Genomic DNA, 22,320 nt, shown 5'->3' on the forward strand with positions numbered 1-22,320 from the left:
TATCTCTCTAAAAGTCTGATAATAATCAGCCTTAAGATTATATCACCTAATTAACATATATTTTACTTGTATGCTTTGTAAAATCAGTGATATCCCTTACTCAATATTGGTATTCACTTATAAGATTTAAGATAATTTTTAAGGGGGGAAAATATCTGTAAAGTTGAATACTCTGTGATCCCATAGTAAACTTCCAGTATGGCATATTAAATACATATATAAATATAATTTTTAAAACAAACAATTCAGTAAATAATCTAGATTATCTATCAACTAGGTCGTCATTAAACAAACTGTGGTACACCAATGCTATGATATACAATGTCATGGTTAAAAATGAGGCAGGCCTTGTTGGTCTAATGTAGAAATATCTCCAAAATGCATTATAATGTGAAAAAGGCAAATTGCAAGAATATAACATACATGCAAGTTTATATATACATACAATCATCCCACATTGGAGGGAAAAGTATATATGTATATAGTAAAGATACGTAAATGTAACACAAAAAGGACTGAAAAGGCACTCAAAAAAATTTTTTTTTCAAAATTTTTAACAATAGTTATCAACAGCTAGAAAAGTGGGAAGCAGGGAGGTATACATGAGGTAGCATTTACATTTTGTCCATGTCCTTCATTACTGAGTTTTTTAAAAAAGATGTGTCTTATTATAAGCTCAATAAAAATGAAAAAAGTAAACTAATTAGCTACAATTTAATCAGTTATACCCACGGTGCCAGGCTTCCCTGGTGGCTCAGTGGTAAAGAATTCGCCTGACAGTACGGAGACACAGGTTTGATCCCTGATCCAGGAAGATCCCACATGCCATAGAGCAGCTAAGCCCGTCTGCCACAGCTACTGAGCCTGTGCTCTGGAGCCCAGGAACCAAACCACTGGGCCCTCGGACACAACTACTGAAGCCCACGTGCCATAGAGCCCGCGATCCACAACAAGAAAAACTACCACAAAGAGAAGCCTGCACACGCAACTACAGAGTAGCCCCACTCACTGCAACTAGAGAAAAACCAGCACAGCAATAAAGACACAGTGCCATCAAAAAAAACCCCATGCTGCCAGACACTATGCTGAGGTATCAAACACATTGATCCATCACCCTCACAGAAACCAGAGAGAGAGAGAGAGAATGGGACTGACTGATTATATTCACAGTGAGGCTGAAGACACTGAAGCTCAGAAAGGTTACATGGGTCACTACTAGTAACGCGCAAGTTCATATCTGACCTAGGCCTGCCTGGATACAAACAAGACACTATGCTCTTTCTATGGTACCACACAGCGAAAAGTAGACATAATTTACCCATTAGTCTCAGATTCATGTAAAAATGAGCTATGACATGATGTGTTCTACTACAACTACGAATATTTTTAAGAATCACCATTTACTTTTTATGTTTCTATACATAACTGAAGTGAAAACTACACATGAGCATATCTCTGCTGCTGCTGCTGCTGCTAAGTAGCTTCAGTCGTGTCCGACTCTGTGCGACCCCACAGACAGCAGCCCACCAGGCTCTGTCGTCCCTGGGATTCTCCAGGCAAGAACACTGGAGTGGGTTGCCATTTCCTTCTCCGAGCATATCTCTAAACTGCCAGTAATGTGCTTCTTGTGGGGAAGCTCGGCGGCACCCAAATGAACTAGAAGATCATCTAGTTATTACAGCCCACAATATAATAAGAAAACTGAACTCCGCTTTAGAAATGAAGCTAGGCTGAATAGTACTTTATTGCTGAGAAATAGATAAACAACAAAGAAGTAAGGAATTTCCCTAAACTAATCCATTTCTTATTATAAACACAAAGGAACTATTCTCTGGTTTAATTGAGAATTATCTAGGACATGTGCAATATCTTCCAAACCTAGGACATCTGCAATACTTTCAAGGTCAAGAAATTAAAATTCTGTAAAAGTACAATTGCTATGCTTACGAAGCTGGGCGGTCTTGTCTGAGGTCAATGGTGAAGACAACTGCATCTTCACCGGCAGACAGAAACGTACAGGGAGAGTCTGGTTCCAGGGCCAACTGAAAGAGGAAAAAGAGAAAGGATAAGGTTTCTAAAAGATTAAAATTAAAGGTTGTCTAGTTCATTCCTTTATATTTATGAAGGGCTGCATTTAAAATGTCTCAGCAAGACAAATATCTAGCTTTTTGGTTGTAAAATCCCAGGAAAGAAGGTAATTTAATAAGCCCATTCTCTCTTGTGTGTGAATTACTTACAGCTTGTTTATTCTATACAAGTCAAAAGGACAGGTGATGTGCTACTTTTAAGTCTCCAGGGGATTTGAACAGTGATACCAAAGGAAAACACTGCCATTAGGGCTCATTCTCAAAATCAATTCCACACCCTCAGGTGGGGAGAGAAATGGCACCCAAGTTTCATTCTCCATAGCTTAGTTCTAAGTTATCTAACTAGTAGTCTTAAGAATCAAAGAAATAGGCTATTTTTACATGTCTTGAGTTATCTGGGCAAGAAAAGTTATATATTTTATACATATTCAGGTCCACCTAAATATTTGTGTAGGGTCTGTAAAAAGAGAGGATCATCTTTTCATGGCATGGAAGAAAATGGTGCCTACTCTGAGACTAGGCAGCTCTTGGCTCCTCACTGCCTGCCACCATAACTATTTGGCCTATATTCCCAGCTCTAAATAGGGCTTCCAGAAATAGTGCTGTTTATGCACTGAGTGTTGTGAACAGGAAAGTTGGCGCTCTCACATATGAGAAGCCAACAGCTAGCACCTTTGAACTGTTAAAATGTTCCAAATACAGTAAGAGTAAATTTTAAATGCTTGGGAGGCAAAGGGGACCTCAAGGATCTCCAAACCAACCATGGCTCAGCTTAGGAGTCAAGGATAATCAGGTGACTGCTGCACGTGCAAGATTTAGAGATCTCTCAAATACTTGCCTTCTGAGAAGTTCAGGGAGACTGCTTTTTCTCCAATCTTATCTACAAGTCTTAGGAGTGAAAGAAGTGAGGCAGGTGTGCATAACCAAAGGGACACAGTGGACAGAAACACTGGCGGGCCGTGGCCGAGACCCGCAGGGGAGCTGAGGTATGCAGCCTCCGGGACGAGGGCTCTCTCACCTTGTGGGATGCCCCCTTGTGCTGGGCCACGCGCTTTGTGTTCTTGCAGCACTGCGTAGCTGACAACTCTGCCACCCGAACCTGTCCATCACGGGCACACATGGCCAGGGTGGAGTCACCACTGTTAGGAAGGAACTTGGCCTGGAGGTTAATTAAAAAAACAGGACAAGAGAAATTGAAGAAGTGAATTTGAGAGGTAAAAACGTGAAGACAACCCCAAATCATCCCCTTTTGCTATACAACAGCTGGAAATTTAGACCTCCTGTTCTCACACAGCTGGCTCAAGTCCAATTTCTTCCGAGGGTTAAAGGAGAAGAGAAAGAATTTCTAATATAAGAGCATTTCTGTTGATTCTGGAAGGCTGAACTGGTATAGGATAAGTACTCAGGTGAACTAGGACTAACCCAGTAAGAAAGAAAGGTAAGGGAAAAAGAGAAGAATCTTCCTTGGTCCAGGAAGTCAACAAAAATTTGCTACAAAGGTAAAGGAAACCAAAGGGGATATTGGGGAAGGAAAGAGAACATGCTTAGGGATAAATGTCTAGTACTATACGATGGATGGGCTGATAAGTAAAACTTCCAGAGAATAAAAATGTTACCTTTATCTATCAATGGTTTATTAAGTACCAGTCACGGTCTAACTGCTTAGCTTCTACTGTTATTTAATCTTTATAACCCTGTACACTATTAGTCCTATATTAAAGGCAAATAAACTGAAAGACAGAGGTTAAATAAACTTGCTCACAATCACACAGCTAGTTAAGGGTTTGGGCCAAGATTTAGACTCAGCAGTCTGGTTCAAGAGCCTCTGTTCTTACATTATAAGACTCCAAGCACGGCATTTAGTGCCTTCCTGATGATTTCCAAACACTCTTCCTATCATAATGAGGCTTCTAACAGTTTCTGTGCTCAAGCAAACAAAAGATGACCATGGGTCTTTCAGTGTATTTAACTCTTCTAAGTCATTATGGGAGCCAAGGTATGACCACCTCCTGATATCTAATTCCTACCACAACCATCACTCTTACTCCAGCAGCAGCTCAGGCCTATCTAACTCATGCCCAATTTTCTCAACTGCCAGTCTGTTCCCTTGCCTCACCTGGAAGACATTGCTCTTGTGGCCGCTCTCAAAGTCCAATACTGGCTGCCGCCGCACCCAGTCCCAAACCACCACCTTCAGGTCATCGCTGCCACTGGCCAGCCAGGTGCCGCGTTGGTTAAAGTGCAGAGTATTGACACAGCCAGTATGGCCTTCAAGCCCATGCTGCAGGCGGAAACGCTGCACAAAGACTCTTGCCCCACAAGCCTCATACACAAAGCGGGCACTTGAACCCAGCTCCCGCTCCCGAAGGGCCGGAAGGGCTTGCCAGCGAGGTCGGGGCAGGGCTGATGTCTCTGAGGACACCCAGTCTTCCAGGGCCCGCTCATCGTCCGATGAGTCCTGGTCGCGATTGGCCCGCTTGCGCTGCACACGACGACGAGGGTGCTCCTCCTCCTCCTCCTCCTCCTCCGAGCGGTCATGGACTTGGCTCTCATCATTGATGGAATAATGACCGGTGTCTTCCATGCTGTCAGAGTCCTTGTCTTCACCTGAGCTCTCTGTATCTGTGCCTCGACTCTCTGTGCTGGTGCGGTTGGGGCCACCATCATCCCCGGTCAAGCTCAAGCTCAGGTCTGAAGCCTCCACTTCAATGCCTGAGGATGTCTCCCTCCCCTCCTCAGCACCAGACATCTCCTCTGGACTGCTAGACAGGCTTCCTGCATGTTAGTAAGGAATGGGTAGGTGAGGGGGCAAAATAAGGAAATAAGATAGTGACCAGAAGGATTTCCCTCCATAGTCTAAAAAAATCATCACATCATGAGACCCATAAACCAACATTGGTCAAAAATGTTTTCATTACAAACGCTCCTAAAGAGTACTTTCTAAGAGGGAATCCGGAAAAGATTAAAGCCAGAGATACACACAAAGAACTGCAGGACACACAAATGAGAACTGTAGGACAACCAAAGATTATAATAAATTCTAAAGAAGCAAAGCATTGGCAGATTTTATTAAAGTATGCCCGAGTCTAACTACCTTAGGCTCTGTTTTGCTAGACGGGCATCCATTAGTTTTAGCAATTAAGCTGAATATAAGGAAAAAGAACAGCCATCCCCAGCATGAGTTGGCTCGAAAAGAAAAGTTCATCACATTCTAGGTCTGCCATACTGGTAGTTATAAAATAACTGGGTCACTAAGCAATATAATTCCCAACAGTCAGATACTGAATTCTCCTATCTAACACCCAAATTATATACCAGTGAACACTCAGGCAATGTTCTGGAGCCCACAGGGCTACAACTTCCAAACTAAAGTCAAGATGTAAAGAAAGGAGAGCGCAAATGAGAATTTTAAACACTGCTTATGGCCTCCTTTCCTCAGATGACTACAAATTTTATCTTGCCAGAAGTAAAGGCTATTAGGAAAGTCTGACCAGCTATGTGTGACTCTGGGATAAGCTATTCAACTCCAGTACCACACTGATGGTTTAAGGATTCAAAGTGGGAGTATCTTCTTGCTTAGTCATCTGGATAAGAGCAGTAATTTCTGAAGCTCTCTGAAGCAATGAAATCTCTTTTCAATGAACTCTTAGACAAAGTCTATTATGGAAAACAGATAAACACATATGTCTTTGGTTCAAGTAGTGACGAAAAGTTGGAAGACACATAAACATCTGTTTTCAAAAAGCACTTCAACTAAGAGTACAGTGTGAAAATGGCTAGGAACTGGAAGGAGGAAAAGTGCAGCAATTTGCTCCTAGGAACTACATTTGCTGAGGCTCCTGTGTGCAGTGAGAAAGATTAATAAGTGTGGTTTTTGAAATGAAATTGGGTTTGAGATTGGGAGTGGTGAGAAGGGATAAAATTTCACACCCATCACTTCTGTGGAGAAGAAAAAAAATAATACATCAAACCTCCTAGCACATATTGTTAAAATTATGATTAACAAACAAAGATGACTTTGGGGGTCTTACCACTTTAAGATAAGGGCCAGAGCATATCACAAGCTCAGTAAGAGGACCCTAACAGTCAATGACCAGATACAGCTAAGAGTTGGCAATTTTTTTCTATAAAACACCTGATAAAAATTTTAGGCTTCACGGGCACAAGTACTCAACTCCATGTTGTAGCACAAAAGCAACCATAAATATAAATGGGGCATGACTGAATTCCAATAAACTACAAAAATAGCAGCCTGCAGGCCATAATTTGCGATCCCTGATCTAGCTAATGGCCAAACTCCAATTCTCTATCTCAAACCCCTCTAGAGTTCTGTGTCTTTCAACTAAGCCCAGTGAAAAATCTTAATCACTCTCCCTTACAGAAAATAAATGAGCAGCAGTGATAAGAAAGGAACAAAAGGGGTAGAAAAACAGCATGTTGAAAGTCTCCCCTTTCCTTCCTCAATACTTCATTGCTCTACCAATTACATCAACTAGAATTTAGCCTATAATCTCTTTTTTTAGCCTATAATCTTAACCTACAAGGTGCTAAGGAAGACTGGACTCTGTGCTGCCCAACTATTCTGAAGGACTTTCTCTAGTTTGGAAGTTCGCTCCGAGCTGACGCACTGGTCAAATGACCCACGGGTAGCTATATTCTATTAGAATATTGATATTCTGCCTTCAAATATGTCCTAGACCCAATAATTTAATAGTCTTCCCTAAGAAAAAAAAAGAAGAAAAAGAAAGAAAGAAAAAAAGCCCTAATCCCCGTTATTTATAACTATCTCTCATCTAATCTATTGAACTATGATCTACCATGGAAAGAGCCCTCTCCTTATAACTGGGAAGTCTTGCCTTCCCAACAACTACCTTGGTTTCACCACCAATTAGATCATCTTTTCCTCCTTTATTAACAGCATCTCCTAGGTTTTGTCCACCCTTACAAACTTTCAGAATTCCAAACCACTTTACCTCTTAGAGGCACAACTCCATTACTGATCTTCTGAAAATAATCAAGATAATAGTTGAAGGAACAAAAGTACCAGAAACAAAAAGGTGTTTCCTATGTACTTCCAACACTCAAAACAACACAGGAAGAGTTCACTCCCTCCCTTAAAATCCAGGTCTCCACTTTCTTTGCAGTCGACAGCAAAAATCGCTTCACCTTCATTTTGGTCCCTTACCATTAGCTAAGTCTGTTTTGCCATCTGTGCTGCTCCCTTTGCTGGACATCTTGAATGATATTTACTGTAGCCAGCCTGGATTGAGGAGAGGAAGAAAATGAAAAAATTAGGAAACAATCTGGGAAAGATGATAAAAGGCACCAGGAGATTTAGCAATGTACAGCCTTTGTTATTTTTATAAAAATGATTTTTTGGTGTGTGCTCAACAGGGTTTCTCAGTTGCTGAAAACTATGTCAGATATTATCCCATGTCTAAATTCCATAAAGGGACGTATCTTTGGGAGGCCAACTCCCATCTCTTTACCTTAACAAGTAACTGTCAGTGATTTTTCAGATGGGGGAGAAGGAACTGAAATAAATCCTGGAACAGCAGGTCTATATCAAGTGACAGGTATTGCAAGCAAGCAGTCTTAATACAAAAAAAGTTAGCTCCAGCACTACCCTCTTAGGCAAAAATCTTGTTGTGAATAATCTCTTATGTATCCACAAAGTCTATAAAACATTTGTCTTCATAACATGAAGAGACGGGTCAAAATGAGTATGTTTTTACATACAAAACAGCCGAGATGGAAGAAACTGAGCTCTTGGGATAACACCTTGAGCTTTACGGCCATTCAGATGCTTAGTTTCAAACTTACAGGCACAGACACAAACTAAGGATTATAAAAAATACAGTCAAATTAGAACCCAGGAGCACCCTACCCCAAAAAAGAGCCTAAAAGTTTTTCTTTCCCTTACAACTAGTCAGTCATCAAATGCAAAGATGGAGAAGAAAAGGGCAACATTTCCATTAAAACCATCTCAGTCCATTTCATAAAATGGCAAACACTATTTCACCTATTTCCATCAACTTTCACCAGATTTGTCTGTTTAGCGAGGCCCTAGCTAGGAACTGGGGTACCTAACTTTATTCCTTTTATATCCCTTTAAAACAGTCATTATTTTTTCAGGGCCTCACTCCCACCTCAAGCAAATTCCAAAGAGCAAAGAATATTATTCAGACCAGAATTCTGTTAAGCCCTTTCAGTGCCTTGGACAAAAGGCACTGGTAAAAGACAAAGTATGATTATGACTCCAGTTCTTGTACCCAGGCACACTGGCCTCTAATCTTTCAACAGCCCTTTCATTCCCAAAACAATTATCCCAGAAGCAGCCCCATCCTTATCCTTACCCCCTACTCTCTCTACAGAAATCCAAGTTGCTTCGAAGGAAAAAAAAGTATCCTCTGCCAAGAGATAGCTGCCCAAAACTTGCTCACATTAGGCCAGGACGAGGCAGTAGAAATAATCCAAGAGCAGGACTGAGGCTGAATTTGAAGGAGGGACACCTGGAAGGGTGATGATGAAAGACAATGTCAACAAAAAACAGATCTGTGAAGCCACATAAAGAAAAACAGAAGAGCTATTTGCAGAGCAGGCTGTTTTATTCCTCCTACTTCAATGATATATTTTTGTACAGTGTTCTCCTCACACAGCACTTGTTTTTTCCTCTCAGTTGTCCCTGTGTATATTCTTTGGTAACTCAGCAGTATCTTCTTCCCCACCTAGGGCTTAAATTAATTATATTAATCACAAAAGTCTATGGAGCAGGGAAAAATAGTTGTACTACTTTAAGATTAAAACCTAAGGTCATCGACGTACCTTATGGTCAACTGCTAACAGAGCTGTCTTTTCATCTCAAGAATCGAAACTGCCAACCACACCATGCATCCCACCTCACTAATATCCACTCCCAGGAAAGCATTAAAGCAGCTCCAGAGGCCCTTATCGCAAAACTCAATCTCATCAACTTCTACAGAAGCCCAGAGTGCTCGAACTTCAGTCTCATAATGGCTCTAGAAAACATCTGCTGGGCTGGAGGAGCCAAATGCCTAATGCTTACCTAGCTCTGAGAACCACTTCTCAGAAAAGGAGAGCCATGGAGTTCAAACTATACCCAGAAGTTGCAGAGAACATCTGCCTTTTGGGAAACTGGTTTAAGGTTTTCACAAGGAGGGATCTTTTCTTTGAAGAAAAAAGCTGACAGAATTTATTCCTAAATTCAGAAACAGAACATAGTCTACGTCAACTCTGTTTAATCACTGAGCTGATAGCTTCTAAAGGTCACATTTTAGGGGCCACAGAGTCCAGTGAAACTAGTCACAGGCTGAAAATTAGAAGTGCAGGATTCTAGTACTAGCTACATTTATTAACAAACTTTGTGACATGACTTTGGATATGCTGCTTAATCTTCTCTGGGCTTCATTTTCTTCTTTTGTAAAATAGTAATTACAGAGATGGTACAGTTAAGCAGAATTATATGTTAAAACTTCTGCAGAGGATGTTCTTAGAGAAGTGATCTCAAAACTGATTATGAACTTCTATCAGTAAAAACTCTGCGCATGAACCCACATTTGATCAATTCACATTAATTATTGAGCTTGATTTTTCTAGAAAAAATTAAAAATTTCAATATTCTTTCCCTATACACCACTGGATCATCTTCCATACCCCATGTGAATTGAAGTGACAGTCAGTCGTGTCTGACTCTTTATGACCCCATGGATTATACAGTCCATCGAATTCTCCAGGCCAGAATGCTGGAGTGAGTAGCCTTTCCCTTCTCCAGGAGATGTTCCCAACCCAGGGATTGAACCCAGGTCTCCCACATTGCAGGCGGATTCTTTACCAGCGAAGCCACCAGGGAAGCCCTCCATCCCCCATGGGGTACATATATTCCATTCTGGGGGACTGCTTCTCTAAAAAGCCCAGAAATGATGACAGTGATAAAACTGCAATTACTTTTGGGATGAGTTGTTACTATATAACTGTCTGTCAAAATGAAACTTAAAAACATCTCAGCACTATGGCAGAAATTAGAGTAAGTGCCCAAATTAAAACAGGCTAAAGTCCTATAACTGTTCTCTAGGTCTTAAGCATATGAGTCACTCTAGAATTTCTACCATCACCAAAAAATGCAATCTTATTTTACAATCTGAGTTTAGGGACCATATCTGACCCAAACGTAAATTACTCTTATTCTTTAATACACTCCATCCCCAACAAATGCACCGTTTTTTACCTTGATCATTTTCCATGTAAAATCCAGTCCGAGTCTGGAAGCACTCACTGCCCCAGGTAGCTGGGGGGGGGGTAACTAGACCAGCTCTACTGCCTGTACACTAAAAATAACCATAACCCCTGCCAAAGTGAAGGTTAAAGAGTAAACTATTGGGGGATGGTGAAAAAGACCCAGGTATCATTTCAATTTCTACCTAAAAAATTCTAATGACTGAGATTTCTTGTCTTAAAAAGGCCTTAAATTTTTGACCAAGTACATGATAAAATATTAGCTAAAAATCAAGAAGAGAGGGAGTTAATACAGGATGTAAGAGTAGTCTGTGGAAGAAGCACCAAACATCTCTTGTTTAAAACCACTGGGACTGCTTTCTTATCCTAACACTGATGCAAGAGTTATACAAGAGACCAGGTATATTAGAACAACAGGATATCCAAATGTAAAAAAAGAAACTCGGTTTGTACACTGAACGATATACAAAAACTAACTCAAAATGAATCACAGACCTAAATGTAAAAGCTAAAACAATACAACTTCCAGAAAACAAAGTAGATAATCTTTGTGACATCAGGGTAGGCAATATTTCTTAAGACAGGGCAAAAAAGCACAAACCATGAAAGAAAAAGTTAATTAACTGGATATATCAAAATTAAAAATCTACTCTTCAAGAGACACTGTTAAAAAATGAGAAGACCGGAAGAAAATATGGACTGGAAGAAAATATCTGCAAAAGACATATTTGACAACGGGAACATAGTTACAGAGTCTCACACCTAAATAACAATCACTTGAAAAAGATGATCAACATTATGAGTCACCAGGAAAATACAAATTAAAACCACAATGAGAATCCTCTACACACCTATTAAAATAGCTTAAATTTTAAAAATAATAATGAAAGTTTTCTTTATCAAGTGATAACAAAGGGTAGAGTAACTCAACTCTTATACACCGCTCAGAAAAATGAAAAACGGTAGTTAGTTGCTTTGGAAAATGGTTGGTTTGGTAGTTTTTTTTTAATAAAGTTAAACTTATACTTACCATACAACCCAGGAATCCTACCCAGGTATGTACTGAAGAAAAATGAAACTAAGAATGAAAAGATCCATCTAAATCTAAATGTAAATGTTTTAAGAGACTTTACATAGATCCATCAAAAAACTGAAAAGTGTTTTTCAGCTAGGTCATGGATAAACCAATCATGGTCCACCGCACAACAGGCTACTTCTGAGCAACACAAAGAATGAACTACTGATACACATAACAACATGGATGGATCCCAAATGTGTCATGCTATGTGAAAGAAGCAAGACTGAGTCATGTAATATTACTTCATTTATAGGACATTCTGGAAAAGATAAACTGCAGGGACAGAGAGTCATTGCTGGGATTTGGGAAGAAGGAACTAACAACAAAAAGGCATGAGAAAACATTTTGGAAAGGTGAAAATGTTCTGTGCCTTCATCACAGTGGTGTTACATGACTATGCATTTATTAGAATTCATAGGATAGGTCAATAAAATAAAGGGTAAATTTTACTGTATGTAAATTATCAATCAATCTGGCCAGAAAAGAGAAAGGGGGGAAGGGGGAGGAGATTCATGCAAAGTGTTAAATGACAAGATACAACCCAACAATTAAAAATACTAGACTCTCGAGCCTGTGATTATTAACAAAAGCTACCTAATAGTGGTCAATAGGTCACAATAAATGAGAGCAAAATGTCAGGTTTTCTTGTCTGAAAATTAAAACATGGAATAATTTTTGTTGCAAACAAAGCTGCCTTATCAGAACCCCATTAAAGGTAAGATAAATCCTGAACTCATAAAAGTCTTCAATCCTACTGTCTAGGTGACAACTAAGAATATCAGAAGCTTAAAGTAGTCCAAAGTAGTTACAGTAGTTGTACTATTAATTTGTATACATATGCCTTCTACCTTTTTGAAATTTCTCTCTGAAGTTCACTTTAATCCCTTTGGAGTCTAGGGTCTAAGGAAAACGGTCTGATAACTCTACTCTACCTCAGTTTCAACTTCTAAATAATATTACTGTTCCTGATCTCTTTACTAAGATCTGAACTTAGGTTCAGTGAGTTCTCTTGAGTTACATAATCCCAACATTCTCTTGGGTCCATCCAGCTGTCTCATTTGGCATGTCTCATTCTGCAACTTAAGTTCCCAACTCTCTTACATAGACACTCATGTTTAAAAGAGACAAGGCCTCAGAATTTCCTCTGAAGGTGAAAGGTGACGGTAGAAACTACTTCAATTATTAGTAAGACAGATATCTTAGCCACACAATCCCTGGTTCCTCTTGGGAGGACAGATGTCCCATACCACTCATGACTGAACAGCTGTCAGGGTTGATCTCCACCCAAAGTACAAATTTGCTTTTCAGTCTTGGACCCCTACAGTCCATCTGGAATCAACCAGTACTACTTTCTCCATACCTAGTTTTTGTTTCCAAACTGAAATGACTCATTTAAATTCATTCTCCTTACCTTACTACTCTTCTACTTTACAACAAACACTTCTCCAAGTCAACCTTCCTAACGCCAGCTGCCAGCCCGACTCTAATAGTACAGTGTTCATTAATCAGACAGAGAACCTTAGGCACTGAAATTCAAAGAATGACCCCAAAGAAGCTGAAACTCATACTACATAAAACATGTTTATAAGGGGGCAAGCCTTTAGTTCTGGGCTACTCTCTACTAAAGTAGTTGGAGGTGTTATTAATAAACACACTATACTGTAAGCTGGAATGAGGAGCAGAAACTATAAATGTTTCTGGGATCAGGGAAGTTAATCTCTGTTCCTTCCTGCAGAAGAAGCAACAGCACTGGGTAACCACACAGCAGCTCGTCTCCCTTTTTAACCTAAATTATAGGCCTCTGGCACCACCCAGTGGCCCATTTGTACTGAGACATGCTAGTAATGCAACAATGTACAAGGCAAGACAGGAGCTACAAACACAAACAAGGCAGTCATAATACCTTTTGTAGCCAATAATCGATTAGGAACAACAGGTATACAACTATGATGTAAGAGACACAAGTGTCAGTACCATTAAAAAAAAAAAAAGATAGGAAATTCCATGGTGGTCCAGTGGTTAGGACTTTGCTCTTTCACTACCATAGCCCAGGTTCAATTCCTGGTTGGGGAACTAAAATCCCACAAGCCCCTTGGTGCAGCCAAAAAATGGAAAAAAAAAAGAAAGAAAAAGATAAATAGAATATTGTCACAATTCAACAGAATAAGGATTATATTCAGTTTCAGGGAGAAATAGTTCATTAGTTAAGAAGAGTGTGTGTGTGTGTGTGTTAGGCATCAGGAAGATTTGGTTAGAATAATAGTTCATTAGTTAAGAAGAGTGTGTGTGTGTGTGTGTGTGTGTGTGTGTGTGTGTGTGTTAGGCATCAGGAAGATTTGGTTATAATAATAGTTCATTAGTTAAGAAGCGCGCGCGCGTGTGTGTGTGTGTGTGTGTGTGTGTGTGTTAGGCATCAGGAAGATTTGGTTAGAATAATAGTTCATTAGTTAAGAAGAGTGTGTGTGTGTGTGTGTGTGTGTGTGTGTGTGTGTGTTAAGCATCAGGAAGATTTGGTTAGAATAATAAGATGGACAGAAAAGGGAGAAACAAGTTTAAAAGACTTCCCTGGTAGCGCAGTAGAAGAGTGAGTGAGTGAGTGTGTGTGTGTTAGGCATCAGGAAATTTTGGTTAAGAATAAGATGGACAGAAAAGGGAGAAACAAATTTAAAAGCTATCAAAGGACTTCCCTGGTGGCACAGTGGATAAGAATCAGTCTGCCCTGCTATCCAAGTCTACAAGCAATAAATGCTGGAGAGGGTGTGGAGAAAAGGGAACCCTCTTACACTGTTGGTGGGAATGCAAACTAGTACATCCACTCTGGAGAACAGTGTGGAGATTGCTTAAAACACTGGAAATAGAACTGCCATATGACCCAGCAATCCCACTCCTGGGCATACACACCGAAGATCTGAAAGAGATCTGAAAGAGACACGTGCACCCCAATGTTCATCGCAGCACTGTTTATAATAACCAGGACATGGAAGCAACCTAGATGCCCATCAGCAGACGAATGGATAAGGAAGCTGTGGTACATATACACAATGGATTACTCAGCCATTAAAAATAATTCATTTGAATCAGTTCTAATGAGATGGGTAAAACTGGAGCCCATTATACAGAGAGAAGTAAGCCTGAAAGATATACACCAATACAGTATACTAATGCATATATATGAAATTTAAGAAGATGGTTAACTATAACCCTATATGCAAAACAGAAAAAGAGACACAGATGTACAGAACAGACTCTGGGACTCTGTGGGAGAAGGCGAGGGTGGGATGTTCTGAGAGAACAGCATTGAAACAATATACTATCAAGGGTGAAACAGATCACCAGCCCAGGTTAGATGCATGAGACAAGTGCTCAGGGCTGGTGCACTGGGAAGACCCAGAAGGATGGGATTGGAAGGGAGGCGGGAGGGGGGATTGGGATGGGGAACACATGTAAATCCATGGCTGATTTATGTCAATGTATGGCAAAAACCACTACAATACTGTAAAGTAATTAGCCTCCAACTAATAAAAATAAATGGAAAAAAAAAATCAGCCTGCCAATGCAGGTGACATGCATGGGTTTGATCCCCAATCAGGGAAGATTCCACATGCTGATGCACAACTAAGTCTGTGCACTACCATCTCAGCCTGCGCGCCTAGAACCTGTGCTCTGCCACCAGAGAAGCCACTGCAAGAAGCCCCGGCGTCCCAGCGGAGTAACCCCTACAGAAATGCTCATGTGCAGCAACCAAGACCCAGTACAATTAAAAATCCTAACAAATAAAAGACACACATGAAATATTTTTTTTTAAAAGCTATCACAAAGGTGCCAAAGTTAGAAGCAATGAGACCCTGTATTAGGCTGATGGCAGAAGAAATGAAAAGAAGGGTATCAACGTGAGAAACACTGTATAGCGGCAGAACTGACAGTGTTTGGCTCAATGAACCAACTGCTTTTCTGTGGAATTACCTCAGGAACTGAGTGAAAATGCTGGTTTTCTCCCTATTCAAGTATCATAAAAGATTCAGCTATCTCTTCAGTTAAGTCCATTAAAATTATTTACATAAAAAACTTATTAGGTTAGCAATTAATGATAATCTGAGATCTATATTTGAACAATTAAAACATGTTTTCATTCATATTATCATTTGGACAGACCTTTTATACTTTAAATGCACTTTTATAAGCAGCACTGAATTCTACCTTTCAGCTCAATTTGCTTCATCACTTGGCATTGAAGAGCCCTGGTTTTTAAAGACAGCATATGGTATAATGAAAAGGAAAGGGCTTTGGTGTTACTCAGACTTGGGTTTGAATTTCACTTCTACCACCTACCTGTGAGTTTGTTTCTTCTTTTGTAAAATGGGGCAATACCATTATCCTGAAGAAATGGAGAGGATTAAACACGATATTTGCAATTGGCTGTCTATACGTGTCAGGCATTTATATTATTTTTCTAGCTTCTCATCTCTGGTTCCCGAATGCATTTTCTAGAGAAGCCTAGGTATCTTCACCACTCAACAATGATCCTCCAAACACTGTACACAAATCAAGACATAGTTACAAGTCTATGAAATCTGCTTACCTGCTGTATCACTGGTCTTTTAAAGTATTCAGAGAGGGACTTCCCTGGTGGTTCAGTGGTTAAGACTCTGGGCTCCCAATGCAGGGGGCACAGGTCCCTGGTCAGGGAACTAAATCCTATATACCACAACTAAGAATTTGCAAGCCATGACTAAGACTGGTGCAGCTAAATAAATAAATTAAAAAAAAAAAAAAAGAATTCAGAAAGCTCTGTTAAAACCTTCCTTTGAGCACATTCATGTTCTATGAACTAGGGTAAAGCAATACACCCAAGAGCCCACTACATGAAGTCTCTTTAAGTTCTCCTGCCTTTTGAAGGGTCGTAAGACAGCCAAGGTGAAAACTTCAAAGCAATCATCACAAATGATGAGGATGAACATAAGTCCTACATGAACTATACTAAAAACAAGGACCTCTGCTCCTCCCCTGGAACAAAAGCCTTCTCTCCCTGTTGGTAACACCAAATGCCCTATGTTTATAGTTTACTGACTTTAATTCTACTAACAATATTTCAGAGTATGTTAGGAATGCGCTAAGTGCTATCTCCAGCACTTAGGAACTTTTTATAATAACATTTAAGCCCATTCACCTCAATTTAAATAATTTTAAGGAAAATCACTTCTTAGGAAATCTCACTGTGTTTCTATGAAATGTTTTATATTTAAATATTTGTTACTAACACTATTAAACATAGTGTTACTATGACATGATTTGTATTTACATCAGAATCCAGTCCCCATTACCTGTTTTTGCCTTTCACATTTCAAATTTTTTCTTAAATTGTTCAAAAGGATACCCGAGAGATAAAAGGGTGCAACTTAAAATAAGGAGAGGCTAAAAAACATCAAGAAGTGCCCTCCAATCTGAATGAAACTAGAGGCGAGAGTATAATGTGGGTCCTGAGTAAGGTTACAAACATACCTGAAAATGTGGCAATGCTGAAACACCAAAGGAATACAGCCTCTTGGCTACCACTAGAGGTAAATCCTATAATAGCTTTCCAGATGGCTAACTTAAAAAAAAAAAAAGACACATGAGGCAACATGGATGCTTCACATTAGAACTTGCCCAGACCTCCTTAAATAGTATCCTCAGAGAATAAGAACAAATATTTAACTTCTTAGATACGATGAAAATTTTTGCAATAACCTAATTCATTAGATATACTACATTTCATTAATCAGATGTCATCTTTGTCAAATTAATCACTTATCATGCCCTATTTGCAAATTCAGGACAGCTTTAGTTCATTGGCTTATCTTGGGCATATACTTTCCTTGGGTAAAGGTAATACTTGAGAAACTGAGCTTCTGGCCCAGAAACTATGTTCTGTAGAGGCAGAAATTTTAAAAAATGCTATATAAAGAAGTGACAAATTCATAAAATGCATCACACGCTAATTTTTAAAGACCTTTCAAGACTTTCTTCTCACTCTAAGAATAACTGAATCAGTAAACAAGAACAGATAGCCCCTTTTTCTGACCAATTTTAAGAGTGATGAAGTTTACTCATGAAAATGAAAGATGAAAAGTTTTCAGTATTACCGTAAAGCTAATCTAAAATCACTGCCTTTGGGCTCTGAAACTAAGATATGCACAGTCATTACTTCCATGACTGCCGCTGATTCAATTCCTTCAGTTGCCTGGGTTCCAAATGGGTGAGGGTAAATAACAGATTATCTTGGCTCACCAATAATCCGCTTAAAAAAAAATTAATTCAATCTTAAAAACTAACTCTAACGCCAATATGAAGCAATAAAAAGGTGTTTGGATAACTCTTTTATAGAAAATCTGAACATTTACTAGACATGTTTAGAGTAACTTTTCCACAGTAGAAATAATCCAGAAATAAACCTATCTACTGAAAACAAAGGTCAACCAGTCAGTTCATTATTTAAAAGCCTTTAAATCATCTGATAGAACACAGGACCTAGAGCATGAAATTTGGAAGACCTCAGTCTCCCACAACAGGGCACACTTCTATAGAATGTCTTCTACTAGAGTATGTCTGCTTTTGAAATGCCAGTATTGTTTTTAAAAGGTAACAAGAAGACATTTCTTTTAAGTTTTCTCTGAAGACACGCTACTGTCTTGGGTTGATCCTAATCGAAACTAAGGATCACAGAGACTGATTCTTATACATTTAGTAAGCTGCTGTATAAAATGCCCTGTCAGGTTGGTGGTGGAAACTAAGATCATAAGCATAACTAGCCTCCTACTGCAGCCACGGTAGGAATACTTCCTAGCAAGGTGCAACAATTCTTATGCAACACCCTGAAATATAAAATATCCTCAGAAATACAAGAATTTTAGAATTGTGGTCCACAGACTAAAAATACTGGTTAACTGTATATACAGGTGTCACCTGGAGCATAAAATGTGAAGACCTTCCTGGTAGTGGTGATGGTGGGAGGAGGAGCTTACCCAGCATACAGTAATAAGGAACAAAGTTATGGCTCTTTCAACATATTTCCTTTTCTCCTCCCACACCTGCTCCTGCCCTACTCAACACAGAACTCTAGATCTAAAAAAAAAAACAAAAAACACCACAAATAATAAAGTGCATGTTACTATCCTTCACCCCAAGAGTTTTTACTTTTCAAGAGAAGACCATTTAGACCCTAGATGGTAGTAATGAAAGTTGGTTAACTTTAAGTTGATCATTGGTTTGAATGAATACAGTTGCTTTCATTGCAATGTTATCAACATTTTCTTAATTTTCATGTGCCCTTACCTCTCTCAAAAAAATGTGAAACAAAAGCCAACAAAAGAAGGTTAAAAACTTTTCATCTCTGCTGTCATATTAAGATGGCTAAGTTGGGGAGATGAAATAAACACTGCATTCCTGACTTCCTAGCACAGATTCACTTCAAAAAGAAAGGAGACTTTTTCATGGTCCAGGGTTGTTTTGTTTTGTTTTGGCCATGGGGATCCTAGTTCCCTGACCAGGGATCAAACCCATACTCCCTGCAATGGAAGCACAGTCTTAACCACTGGACTACCAAGGAAGTCCCTCATGGTCTAGTCCTTTAATAAGCTATTGATGAGGATCACTGCAGAGCCCAACCACTTCTTAGAAAAAAATGTATGCTTTCTGTGGCAAAAACAAAAAGGCATAAGTGGTAGTCGGAGCTGAGGTGGTGAGCAACATTGAATCAGGAAGGGAAGAAATTATATGTAAACTCTGATTAGGTGTGCTAAAAGAGAGACCAGGAGGTAGGAGCAAAGAATAAAGGAAACTTACTGATGCTTAGTTTAAGAATGAATTTAGAAAGACACATACATCAACATCTAATATTCCTGCTGTTCTCTGGTCTCCCACCGGAATGACCTGAATCACGATCAAAAGACAACCCTAGGTGGGCACCTACAAAGAACACATCTAAGCTGGCCAATTAAAAATGAATCTGATGGAGAAGGAAATGGCAACCCACTCCAGTATTCCTGCCTGGAAAAGTCCATGGACAGAGGAGCCTGATGGGCTGCAGTCCATGGGGTTACATGACTGAGCATGTGTGCACGAGGGTGGAGGGAGATGGGCTGGTAGCAATAAAGTGGTAGAACTTAAAAAAAAAAAAAAAAAAAAAAACTGAAAAAATAACCAGGAAAATATGTTCAAAGGTAAAATGCAAAGAGGAGGAAACTAACATACAACTTATTTGAAGCTATATCAATCATGTGTAAAGAAAAATTATTTTAGTGTCTACCTCGTGCTAGGCATAATGGAAGACCTTTATATGAGTTTCCTCACACAATACTGATGACTCTAGACGAAAGTTGTATTATCCCACTTATCAAGCTGTGGAAATTAAGAAAAGACTCAGAAAAGTTTAAGTGACTTGCCCAAGGTCACATGGCTAATAAATCTTAGTACAGTATTTAAACCCAGACCTATCAAGTTCTAAAGACTGTATTTTTCTTTTATCTTATTGATACACACACATACTGCCAATGACATTATTTCAGTTCCTAATAAGCAATTTCTACACAGAATACCATGTGGAATAAAACTCACCAGTGTGACCCTCAAACTATTTCTACTACAAATCATAAACATATTAAGAATCAGCCAGGTCTACCTTCCAGGGCCACTCAGCTCTTCCATCACATCCCATGAAACGTAACCATAGTACTATTCTCTGCTACCAGGAATCCAAAATCTTTACAAAATTACATTTACCAGTAGTATGTCCTAACTCCCTCTGTGGCACTGGCCCATGCTGCTGAATGCATAGGATGATTCCTTTGCTAAATAAGAATTCTTCAGACTAGATATAAAAGAGCACCACTGTTTTGTGGGGTCTTTTTTCCACTCAAAATTTATCACTAAGTCCTGAAAAATCAGAATTCTGAGATGGATGAACTTAGACACCAACTAAAGGCAGTATCACTCAGGATTCACTAGCTTTTAGTTAAAAGCAGCTAAATGTTCCCCTCTAAATAGCAAGAAATGACAATCCAAAGCCCTGAGAGGCAAAGAGAATTGATTTGACAAAGGGCTAAAGAGAACTCTGGCAAACTAATTCCCAGCTTTTAATAGTGTAAGAAACACGATCTGCACAAAGGCAAAACACAAGGCAAATGAATAGAGGAAGATACATTCACTTCTAGGCTTAACTGGAGTCATGTGAAGATATGCAGCAACCATTTAGGACACAAAGTCAAGAAGCCCAGGGTCAATTAAACTTGCAAAAGTAATTTAACCAGAAGTGGAACAAAGCCAAGAACAATACCCCAACTCTTTGGAAACAGTGGCAGGAATTTTATGACTTTAGTGGTGAGCACCAGGGTAGGGTATGCCTCGAACTCAGGAATTTAAATGCCTTCAACTCCTACTCACCTTTCCTCCTTTATCACTGAAGTAGGGTCAGGCTGAGCTCCTGAGAAAATAGGTCTGCAGATTCACCGAAGGACTGAGAAAAGTTAAAGTTTAAATGGCAAAGGTGTCTCTTCTACTAAACATAATAAAAAATTGTAATATAATAAAAAATTATTAATACATGCTAACATTTTTCAGACCTCCTCGAACTATTTAGAACCACGGAAATTTATCTGACTACTAAACAAGTAACTTTCAAACACTGTTACAGAAATGAAATGAACAAGGCAAGTAATCTCCCAGTTCTGCTAAAATGTAAAACTCATTTGAAAGTAAAACCTGAATCTTTTCAAAGCTAACCCATAACCGAACCTCTCAACAAGAAGCCACAGAGCAAGGGGGAAATCCCGGAGAGAACGTGATAGCGCTGGTGCCGGTTTGTTTACAGACTCCAGCAACAATCGTATGAGTCAGAAATTCAAACCACCAGATGCTTTCCAACTAACAGGGACCAAACGGGACCGTTCTAGGGTGTCCTGAAAGGTTTAGGGGTGAAGGGAGGCAGACTACGAGAATTACATTACAAAGCGGACAGGAAAAGACGGCAACAACTGACTCCCGGGTTCTTGAACCTCGGCCTTCCGTACAAGGTGCTGGGCCCGAGAATTCGAGATGGGGGAGGGGGGCACACTGCGCGGTGGCCCCGAGGTTACGGGGAAACTCGAGGGGAGCCGCGTCCCTCAATCTAAACGGGGCGGGGGCGGGGGGGGGGAGCGCACACAAATGGGTCACCCGACGAAGCAAGAGGTCCTGCAGACTGTGGGGCAGGCTCCTAGGGGCAGCCCTGGGGCTGACCTGAGGGAAGGGCGGCCAGTCCTCCCAGCGGCGACTCGGGTCATGCGAAAAAGACCTGAGCCCTGGGAGCTTGGGAAAGGAGTCAAACCCATCCTGAAGGGGTTTGGGCCAGGGGAGAAGGGGTCAGGCCAAGCCGGAACGAGACACGGACCGGGTAGGTCAAGGGGGGGGTGGGGGGGGAATGTCCAGCTGGGGCAGTTACAAGCACGAGAGCCGGCGAGGCTCAGCAGCCCGCTTCCCCTCTTGGGTCATCCTTCTGCCAGCGGCTGCTCCAACTGTTCCGGGCCCAGCCGCCCCGTCCACTGCCGCCACCAACGCCGCCGCCATCTTACACTGGCCAGCGGCCGCCACCACCACCGCCTCCGCTCTCTGCGCTTGCGCCTGCGCCGCCACGCTTTCCGGCCCCTTTGCGACGCTGTGCTGGAGAAGACTGAGGGAAGAGTGGTCGCGCGAGCTCTCGGCTCCCAACCCTCCTCGAAGGACGCATAGGGGGCGGGGCTTAAAGTCAACGGAAAACGGAGCGAGGGGCGCGTGCGCATGACTGAAGAGGGAAAGTTGCTCTCGTAGTTTTGCTGGGGGTTCACTTTACTCGTGATACTCAAAAGATAGACGGCGTCCCAGAATTGTGGTGGAAATCAACTTCATTTCTAA

General features: G+C 40.4%; 1 protein-coding gene across 11 annotated transcripts in view; it reads right to left on the reverse strand.

Moving 5' to 3' along the window:
• Nucleotides 1-22,104, reverse strand: part of DCAF8 (DDB1 and CUL4 associated factor 8) — a 42,027-nt gene extending 19,923 nt beyond the window's left edge. The window contains exons 1-7 of one of the 11 annotated variants that reach the window (XM_020885083.2): nt 22,002-22,104; nt 20,836-20,908; nt 8,444-8,599; nt 7,273-7,347; nt 4,204-4,862; nt 3,106-3,246; nt 1,948-2,042 (exon numbers count right to left, since the gene is read on the reverse strand). In XM_020885083.2, coding sequence (XP_020740742.1) covers nt 1,948-2,042; nt 3,106-3,246; nt 4,204-4,862; nt 7,273-7,321 — 944 coding nt within the window. In that variant the 5' untranslated portion in view covers nt 7,322-7,347; nt 8,444-8,599; nt 20,836-20,908; nt 22,002-22,104. The other 10 variants (XM_020885126.2, XM_020885120.2, XM_070467605.1 and 7 more) reach the window with 10 other exon arrangements.
• Between the last annotated feature and the right edge of the window lie 216 nt (nt 22,105-22,320).

This window comes from Odocoileus virginianus, chromosome 5 (assembly GCF_023699985.2).
Source record: "Odocoileus virginianus isolate 20LAN1187 ecotype Illinois chromosome 5, Ovbor_1.2, whole genome shotgun sequence".
Lineage (NCBI taxonomy): Eukaryota > Metazoa > Chordata > Mammalia > Artiodactyla > Cervidae > Odocoileus > Odocoileus virginianus.